The following is a 10,403-nucleotide window of genomic DNA, read 5'->3' on the forward strand; positions in this document are numbered from 1 at the left end:
CAAACACCACCCATAACGCATTCGTGAACAACTTACGTACGAACAACACTATAATCGGCCCAAGCGTTACACCACAACCGCATAACCACCCGTCATTGATGGCGAGCACTGCGTCAACATCACCACTCACGCTTTACCAGCAAATACCTATGGAGAAACATCAAATACCCATGACCTAACAACAAATACCCATAGCCCAACAACAAATACCCATGGACCAACAGCAAATACCCATGGTCCAACAAAAAATATCCATGACCCAACAACAAATACCCATATCCCACACTTTCCCTACTCCATTTCAGCCATCAAACTTCTACGGCTCAGTAACGCCAGACCTCACAGATTATAACAACATGTTAGTACAACCCTTTTTGGCAATGCAACAGCCATGGTATAACTTCACGTAGCAAACCCCATACCAAGATTGCTTATCACGAAGTGGTACATCGCCGTTCGTCAAAGAACTCCTGGAATAAGAAATCCCTAACACTACCAAGCTGCCCCACCTTAAAACATACGATGACACTACCAACCCCGATAGCCACATCGATACATACGAATGGACCATGATGTCCATCAAGCTAGATGAACAGTTTTGGTGCACATACTTCCCCACTACCTTAGACGGCAATGCAAGTACATGGTTTAAGACACTATGCCTAGGCAGCATCAACAACTTTAGCCAGCTGAAGTACCTTTTTCTAACTAACTTCATGCAACTCCAGAAGTACAAGGGTGATTGCCACTCGATTATTGGGTGCAAACAACGAGAGGGGGAGACAGTCAAGGACTATTTTGCCAGGTTCACCAAAGAAATGCTAGACGTCCCAGGGCACGATGAGGGGTTGATCGCGGGAGCATTCACCTGGGGATTGTTACCAGGGTCGTTGTCCCAGAAACTCATGGGTAAGAAAACCCAAACAAGGGCGGAACTAAAGGAGCGAGTGGAACGATTCCTACGCCAAGAAGAAGGCAAAGCGTCGAAGTAGGCATATCTCAACGCTATGACATCCTCCACTAGAAAACGAGGCCACCACCCTACTCTCCATCATGATCCTTGGGGCGGGGGGGGGGGGGGGGGGAGGTTCACAGGGCGAGATAGACGGTGGTAGGGACGTTTTAGACCTTTCATTAAAGATGAGAGGCGGGGAAGACGAGCAGAAGTCTACACGGTCAATGAGAAACCGACGACAAAAGGCACCAAGATGCGGTATTGTGAATACCACAAGAGCAGGACACATGACACAATCGACTATTCAGTTCTAAAAATGGAAATTGAGGAAAAGCAACTAAAGAGAAACGTGATAGATAAGCATATAAATAACCAGCTAGTAAGAAAACAAACAGATCTGAAAAATCACTAAGCATAACATCATCCTATCTACCCGTATGCAGATCTAACAGATCACTACAACACACAATCATATGATAAACCAGGATAACAATCCAAAAGGTCGACCTTGGTGCCTTCGAACCGTAAGTATAGTGAGGAAAAATCACGTCACAAACTGAATAGAACTGATGGGGCCTGACTCCAAATCTCAGCTCCCTACACAATACCTACATGCACCAAGTCACCAATTCCATCAAGATCCCAAAATACCCAATATAGCCTCAAGGTCCAACTTGGTCAAAAGTCAACGGTCAAGGTCAACAGTCCATGTTAACCTAACACGTCGTGTTCCCCTTGGCCAATCCCTATTCAACGAGCATCCAAATAGTTAGGAAAACCTCAGCTAACACGCCGTGTTGACTTGCAAACACGCCGTGTTCGCTTGAGTTCCAATAGCTTAATACATTCAGCTGCCTTTTCGACTTCAAGAGCTCTAAAGCTCAGATCTAGACTAAAATGTGATTCGGAAGGGTAAAGTTTCCAACTTTATCAATTAGGACTACCAAAAAGGTCCAAAACCCAAACCAGAAGCTTGATAATGCAAGGGTTTAACCAAAATACCCTTAATCCTTAAGATTTGAAGTCCATCCTTTCCATAAGTGATTCTAACACTTAAACCATCCCAAAGGTTGGTGATTTTTAGACATACATGTCCAATGTATGTCTTGAACCCATATTAGGTCAAAATGAGGATTTAGGACCTAATCTCTATGTATGGAATCAAAAGTTGATTATAGACTAGATCTAATTCCCTTGACCTGGAGATTCATAAAGTTGAAAACTTTATGAGATCCAACTATTGCAACATTCAAGAAAAGGGACAAAAATCATGATCTAAAAACTTTAAATGTTAAAAATCAGGTCTTAGACACTTACAAAGGTCCAGAAGAGTGCCAAATTGAAGAATGGGGCTTGCTTGTTGTATCTTTGCTTCCTTCTTCCACCTTCTTCCTTCTTTAGCTTCAAAACACCCAACTAGCTTCACAAATAGGAGATCAAATGATTAGGGTCTCTTTCAGGGTTTGAGGGGCCGATGAGGGCTGAGGGTGAACAAACCCTAACTTTCACATTCCTTTAAATAGGGAGAAAAACCCAGAAGATTAGGGTTTATTTCCATCCGTCAACACGCTGTGTTCCAAGAGGGAACACACCATGTTGCCCAAGATGAAACCTGCGCCTTCTCAAGTTTAGAAACGTCGTGCTGGTGCCTCCAACACACCGTTCCCAAACCTTAATTATACCCAAGGGTTCTACCACCTGACCAATTGATATGAAATAGAATTATAAGGATGAATTTAGAAGTACCTGAACATCAAGATGTTACAATTCTCCCCTACTTGAACTAGACTTTGTCCTTGAAGTCTTCTGCGGTGAACAAATCCGGATAATGCTCTCGCATCTTAGCCTATGGCTCCTAGGCCCACTCAGAGCCCCTCCAGTTCTGCCACTGTATCTTTACCAAAGGTACTTCCTTGCTACGCAAAACGTTCATCTTCTTATGTACGATAGCTACCGGCCACTCAACATAGTTCAAGCGCTCATCTACTTAAACATCATCCAAGGAAACCACTGTATTCTCATCCAATACATACTTTTGCAGCTGCGAAACATGCAAAGTGCTGTGAATCTGACTGAACTCCTCAGGAAGATCTAATCTATAAGCAACCTTGCCAACCATGGCAATCGCTCGAAAAGGCCCAATATACCGGGGACCCAATTTTCCCCTCTTCCTGAAGCGTATCACACCTTTCCAAGGTGAGACCTTCAGTAACACCATGTTGCCAACCTGAAACTCCAACTCGGACCGACGTTGGTCGACATAGCTCTCCTGTCGGTTCTGAGCGGTCTGTAATCTCTGTCTGATCTGCTGAATCAGCTCCTTAGTCTGCAAGGCCACTTCTGTCCGCCCCATAACCATGTGACCAACCTCGCCCCAACAAAACGGGGTACGACATCTCTGCTCTTACACGAGCTCGAAAGTCGGAGCACCAATGTTGGAGTGATAATTGTTGTAGTAGGAGAACTCTGCAAGAGGCAAGTAGGAGTCCCAACTCCTACCAAAATTGATAACACGTGCCTGCAACATATCCTCAAGGGTCTGTATTGTCCGCTCACTCTAGCCATCGGTCTGCAGATGATAAGCAGTGCTGAAGTGTAACCGTGTGCCCATTTCCTCATGGAACTTCTGCCAAAAGCGAGAGGTGAACTGAGCATCACAGTCTGAAACAATGGAGATCGAAACCCCATGGAGAGCAACGATCTCGCGATCATACACATCGGCCAACTTCTCGGTCAAAGAACTCTCCCGAATCGCCAGAAAGTAGGCACTCCTTGTCAATTGATCCATGATGACCCATATAACATCAAAACCCTTTGCCGTCCATGGTAATTTAGTGATAAAATCCATCGAAATATGCTCCCATTTCCACATGGGAACCTTTAGAGGTTGCAGCTTGCCATGCGGCCTCTGATGCTCAGCCTTAACCATCCTGCAGGTCAAGCATTTCTCCACATATCATGCTATCTCCCTTTTCATATATGGCCACCAATAACTCAATCTCAAATCCTGATACATCTTGGTAGCCCCCGGATGAATAGAAAAATGAGACTTATTAGCCTCCTCCAATATAGCTGCTTGGTCCCACCGAAAACTGGAACCCAAACCCGACCACACCGGGTCTGAAAGATCTAGCATGCTCAAGAATCATATTAAAGTGATATTGCTAATTAGCATATGATACTAATGAGTCACATTAACTTGATATAATTGATTATTTATTAGAAATTGATTTTAATAAATTTTCAATAAAACTCTTATAATTAAATTGGAAATTATTTATTACTGGGAAATAATAATTTTTTTATTAGCAAGTAACATATTATTTCATTATGTATGAATTATTAAGTCATGTACAACATTTTGGACCATAAAGACTTTTTGTCTTTTACCAAAAGGTTAAGGTTTATATTTTATAAATGAAGTTTATAAAATTTAAAGTCTTGACTTCTTTTTATTACTTAAAACCGTAACATGCTTCTAGGGAGCATGTTATGGGTTTTTGATTATTTAAAAGAAAAGAAATACATGTCTTAAGGTGCATGCATGGGAGACAAGTTTGGTTTTGGGGACATGTTTGCCTAAAGTGTTAAGACCTAATGGTCCATGAATTCACTTGATGCATATAAGAGATGAGTCTTGCACTTATCTTTTCTTTCCTTAATGCTTAGAGCCGAACCCATCTTATTCTTCTTATTTCTCTCTAGTTTTGGTTAGAAAACTTGAAGAACACTTGCATCATTTGCTCTATTTGTGTTCTTATTTTAATAAGAACATAAAGCTTAAGAGTTAAGAGTTTTGGATTAGCATCTACATCAAGTTGAGTCATTGTGGGTGTCTCAAAGGTTTCACATTCTTCATCATCTTCCAAGTCTTCCAAGAGAATCCGAAGAACAACAAAGGTTGTTATTTCTTCATCATTTATATGGTTGGTGTTTTAATCTTTCTATAACTTGCAAGATGATCTTTGGTGGGTATAAAATGTTATGTTATGTTTAGAATTATAAGTCTTCCGTTGCCATATCTTTTTAGTTTATGAAACAATTTTTAAACTAAAACCCAACAATTGGTACTAGAACCACCTTTCAACTTTGGGGTACCAATAGGGTACAATATGAACTAATCTAAAGTTTGGGATATCATCATTAAAAATCTTAGAACCAAATTGTTGAGGGATTAGGAACATACTACTTGTCTTCTTTATGATCCCTCAAAAAATATTAATCACCTTGAAAGAATGAGAAGGAATTTCTTTTTGTGGTGGCGGCATCGATAGCAACAAAATTTTGTGGTTAAATAAGGAGAAGTGTTGGTTGGGAAAGAGAAAGGTAGGCTAGGATTGCAGAGTATCTTCGGTTTAATTCAAGCACTTTTGTTGAAATGGAAATAAGGGTTTCTCCTTAGTCCATATACAATATGGATGAAGGATAGTAAAGTTGATTCATGGGGAAACAAGAGATTTGGTGACGAGTGAACTAGAAGAACAAACACGATGATGTGGAAAATGTAAGCTGAGAACATGATCACATAATCTGTTTTGTTATCTTGATCACAAGGAGCATATGAGAAATATAAGTGTAGGGGAACAAGAACGACAGTAGGGGGGGGGGGGGGGGGGGGGACAGGGGAATAATGCTCAATCACCAAGTTTTATTAAGGAAAATAAAAAAATTGAATAACAAACATCAAATCGTTGGGTCCTATTTATACTAGACGAAAAAGACATAGTCTAATACTAAATTACTAATGTAGGGACAAAAAAAGAATACTACCAAAAATAAGGAAATTTTCCAAAAATATCCTTTACCCCCCCCCCCCCCCCCCCCCCTTTATTCTGAATTATTCCAAAAGAAAAGTATACTTTCTTCCATCACAAGTTGCATAACACAGTCATCAGGCTAATCTGGATCATACGTTTCTGGTTGAAAACATGAATTGGTAATGCTCTCAAAGAAAGGTATACCTGAGACTGTTTTTGGTATAATTAATCTATTAGGGAATGCAATATTGTTGAGCCTAGCTATTTTTGTATAGAACTTCTATTGGGCTTGGTGTAGACCTTTGTTACTTGAAAGAGAAAAGAGGACCCAAAGGAATTTTGAAGTGAAAATAGAGAATGTTGTCCTTTATGAGAGCGATAGATGTGGGTGTAGATAATCTGTTCACCTCTTTTTTGGGTTAGAAAGATTATTAAGTCTATGTGTTTTGCAAACTAGAACAAACATAGTAACATACTATATAGAATCCATGGTTCCTAGTCAAATTTACTATCCTAAGATGGAGATGTATGTACCAAGCCCTACCAACATATGTTAATCTGGAAGTTGTGGGTAAAAGTTTTCTATCTTATGCTAAGTTAAGACAATTGAAGGTTATTTTATTAAAAAACATATGCTGTTAAAAAAAAAGATTTGTCTTATATCTTTGAAAAAAAAAACATGTTTATTGATTGTTGGCTACTCTAATTCTATTATAAGTTGACAAACAGTCATTTGGTAAATATATATTTGAACAACTTGGCATTTGTTCAAATACATTTCATTAACTTTTTTTAAGATGAAAAAAGAAAAATATTTTCTTATAAATGCACTTAAACTAAATAAAAGAGATATAATCAAATATATATGATATGTAATTTTCTAAAGTGGAAGTTACCTTTTTTGCCATATATAATAGTTGCTTACACTGTATGAAACCTACCTCCTACAAATCATTCCACTTCATTAAATTCTGCTTTACATTATCAAATGGAACAACTTGTGCTTTCTTACTTCATATCTCCATAGTGGAGAAGGCTTCCACATACCACACAAAGCTAATTAGTCCTCGCCTTATCACTTATCACGTGGTGATATATATATATATATATATATATATATATATATATATATATATATATATATATATATATATATATATATATATATATATATATATATATATATATATTACTTGGCATATTCAGTCTTTTTTTTTTCTTTCTTTCCTTTTTTTTTTTAAATTTCAACTCCGTTTTTTTTGTCCTACTTTGCTTCAATCTTTTAATCTTTTTTTTTCTTTTTTTCTTTTTTTCTTTTTTCTCTTTTTGTCTCCTTTCACTTTTTATTCTTAAATGAAAAATCGAGTCTATTTTTAAACTACTTTTTAAATTCATTTATGTTCATAATAAGACTTGAACTCTCAACTTCAAAAATCCACTTTTACTTTGTAATATGTAACTTTCATTTATGTTTTGACTTTTTTTTAAATATCTTTTGTGTTTTTTCATATATGTTTCGTCGCTTCCTACTAATGAGTCGGGTTACATATAATATGTTTATTTATTATTAATTTGAATTTTCTTTCGTTAGCTTAAAATAAAATAATATTACTTACTTATATTATGTATGCGACCCTATATAATTTAATTTTCCTATAGTTATCACCTTTAAACTTTATCAAATGTGGCTTCGACCCACTCGTCTTTGAACTTTGTAAATTGTCAATTTATCCCCTCGACTTTCTATACATTTGTGTTAACCCTATCCAACAATAGTGTTATCGGTTTTATATATTTATCTACCAACAAATGCAACGTACCTAACTTTTATTAATATAATCGTCAAAATTCAAATTACAAAACATATTGGTGCCGCCGCAACACGCGACGGGCATAATATTTAATTAAAGAGAGTTGAGGAATATGCATTAGTTATAATTCATTGGTAAAAGAGAATCAAAAGATTTAATAAGTTTGAATATTTTGTTTACAAGACATTTACATTTTTACAAGGTGTACATAAAATCCAATTTTAATTTGTCAAGAGCTTTTTTGTTCAAAATCAATAGTTACAAATTATTTGCAGTGAATTTTTTGTTATGAATTCGAGCTTTAGTTTTTTGATTGATCAGAGCTCTATACGAAGTTTTCACATAAACAATATCTATTTGTCGTTTAGGCGCATGCTATTTAAGTTCCAAAACCAAATTCAACTTGGGTCATTTCGCATCCTTTTAATGTTTATTATCTAGTTTTTGTTATTACTGAAGTTTATTATGACCCTAAGTGTAAGATTTGATTAGGGTAACCAAAAGCATAAGATATTTACAAAGCTTATCTCCTCAATATAACACAGATCGACATAGCTTAATATCACCCCTTAAAAAATATATACAAGTACCTAGAGGAAATTATTGCAACTACGATCACCAAATTAATAATGGAATACCCCTACTTAATTAACCTGTTAACAACTCGCTTGTTGCCGGGAAAAACATATCTGTACCAAACTCTTGTTGACCACCATCCATCATCCAAAAACTATTGACTGAATAATCCCATATCCGAGAAGGTGTAACGTCGCTATAATGATCAAAACTCGGTTTAAGATCATCATTTTCTAATAAATCTATATCTTTCCATATCTCATCCATCGAATAGATCTTCTCCTGTTCTTCACTAGTATCTTTATTATGCTTCATTGAGGTGTTGGTGTTTTTGCCTCTAGAGGCAGGCACCATTTCGATCCCTCCTGTGTCATAAAAGCTTCTTTCTTTGGTCTCATTCATTGGCATCGATTGAACTGTGGGATCGTTAGTACAGATTGATGAGGATGAAGAGCTGTTAGAGAAGGATGAAGATGGAGATGAAACCCTTTTGTGTTCTTGAGCTTTTTTCCTCATGTGAGTCCTCCAATAATTCTTAATCTCGTTATCAGTACGCCCCGGCAATTTTCTAGCGATTCTTGACCATCTGCATTTCATTAATCATGGTACCCACATTATGTTTAACGAAATAAAATTTTGAAATTTAAATTTCCATAAATTTATGCATCTTTTAGGTAGTAAATAAAAGAACATACACAATATAAAGTGTGTTAAACGAAACAAAAATCTACATACTAACCACATAATTGATGTATATCGCATAAACATAAATAAAAGAACATATATACTATTCATAGTTAGGAAACATAAAATCGTGAATATAGTTTGACTAAATCACATATTCAAACAATATATGATTGAGTACAACTTTTGTTACCCCATGATGGGAATTAAATTGATTTAATCAATCAGATCCCTGTTCAAGAATATTAATCAAAGCATATACATCAATAATGAATCAGCATATAAACTTTAAGTGATGAGGATTATCGACAACCATTAGAAAAGAATAAAGAACAAAAACCATATAACTATACTCTAAGCAATATCAAAATCGAAGAATAAATTAATAAAATAAAATAAAGTGATCAAACCTGTTTCCCCATTTAGAATGGTATTCTAGAACTAGCCTCTCTTCATGAGGGGTCATCCTTCCTCTTTTCAACCCCGGATGCAGATAATTCACCCATCTCAGTCTGCAACTTTTTCCGGTTCGTTTTAAACCTGATAAACGTAAAATTTCACCAAAAAAAGTTCCCCCCCAAAAGATTTATTTGGGTAGAACACAAGGGCAAAAACAAGTTAAATATTTTTTTTTTGAGAAAAATAATCTTTTGTTGGCTTCTCCTGGAACATAAATGGTAACCCTAGACCTAAATTTTGATATTTGTATCTCCCGCCACCTTCAAACCTGAAACTTTTGCTATGAAATCCCATCGGCGATCGCCAAACATGTTCACGTAAAAAGCTAACTGAACATCTTCATGTTCAGTCCAGGGACCTTTTCTTAGGGTTTCATCCTCCTCTACATGAATCATTTTTGCTTGTTTTAGCTTTCTCTCTCTACAATCCGACACTTTTTTGTTTTTTTTTTTGTATTGTGTGTTGCAAGTGCTTGACACCAGTGTTTTGATATTTATAGTGGCATATGATTTCTAGTTTTAGTGGGGTGGCCAGTGGAATTTAGTGATAATGTTTTAAAATCGAAGCAATTTGAAATATTGAATCTCCACCAACGTGTGGTACGCACGTGCTGCCAATGACCTCGACTAGGTAGTATTATAAGGTATGATTAAAGTTATATAATGACAACGTATTTTGTATATATATCTTTCTAACTTATGCCCTTCTTTTGTATGTGTTGAATCATCTCCTAAACGTCAAATGTCTTTTTTTGTAGAGAAGTCTATTGCCATGACATTCTCTCAAACTATATACTCCATTTTTTCCCGCCCATTTCATCATTCAATTCAGCATCCGAATTTGGTGTAGTTTCAGTATAATTAATAGGAAAACCATTTGTTTCCTGCATCGAAAATAAATTTAAATATTGAACATTACGATAATTGCATAAAACCAGCAATGTTTTTTTTGAATTACTTTATATTTTTCCAAAAGGGACTGATTTATCCACTTAACTTTTTAATGCATCCAAAGAAAAAATAGTGTATGGACACATATACCTTCCATTTAATTTCTAGGTATTTCATCAAAAGAGAAAAACCTAATGTTTGGAAACTCTAAATCACACAACCCACAATCTTGTTTTTCAGCTAGCAAACACTTCTTCAAGAGCTTCAATTG

General features: G+C 36.3%; 1 protein-coding gene across 1 annotated transcript; it reads right to left on the reverse strand.

The window, feature by feature from the left end:
• Window positions 1–8,036: 8,036 nt before the first annotated feature.
• LOC145055195 (transcription factor MYB48-like) lies at window positions 8,037–9,717 on the reverse strand. The gene is made up of 3 exons (XM_079003497.1): window positions 9,511–9,717; window positions 9,194–9,323; window positions 8,037–8,685 (listed from the first exon to the last, which is right to left on the reverse strand). Exons 1-3 carry the CDS (start codon window positions 9,635–9,637, stop codon window positions 8,172–8,174), a joined length of 771 nt encoding a protein of 256 aa, XP_078859623.1. The 5' UTR covers window positions 9,638–9,717; the 3' UTR covers window positions 8,037–8,171.
• Between the last annotated feature and the right edge of the window lie 686 nt (window positions 9,718–10,403).

The sequence above is a fragment of the Lactuca serriola genome, chromosome 5, assembly GCF_051521515.1.
Source record: "Lactuca serriola cultivar US96UC23 chromosome 5, Lser_US96UC23_V15, whole genome shotgun sequence".
Classification (NCBI taxonomy): domain Eukaryota; kingdom Viridiplantae; phylum Streptophyta; class Magnoliopsida; order Asterales; family Asteraceae; genus Lactuca; species Lactuca serriola.

Bases quoted from the DNA above. Each gene is read 5' to 3' on its own strand.
- LOC145055195 (XM_079003497.1), bottom strand. From the start codon at position 9,637: ATGATTCATGTAGAGGAGGATGAAACCCTAAGAAAAGGTCCCTGGACT. The intron at 9,324-9,510 runs GTTTGAAGGTGG...TACGTTTATCAG, and splicing joins TTTCATAGCAAAAGTTTCAG to GTTTAAAACGAACCGGAAAA. The intron at 8,686-9,193 runs GTTTGATCACTT...AATGAAATGCAG, and splicing joins CATTCTAAATGGGGAAACAG to ATGGTCAAGAATCGCTAGAA.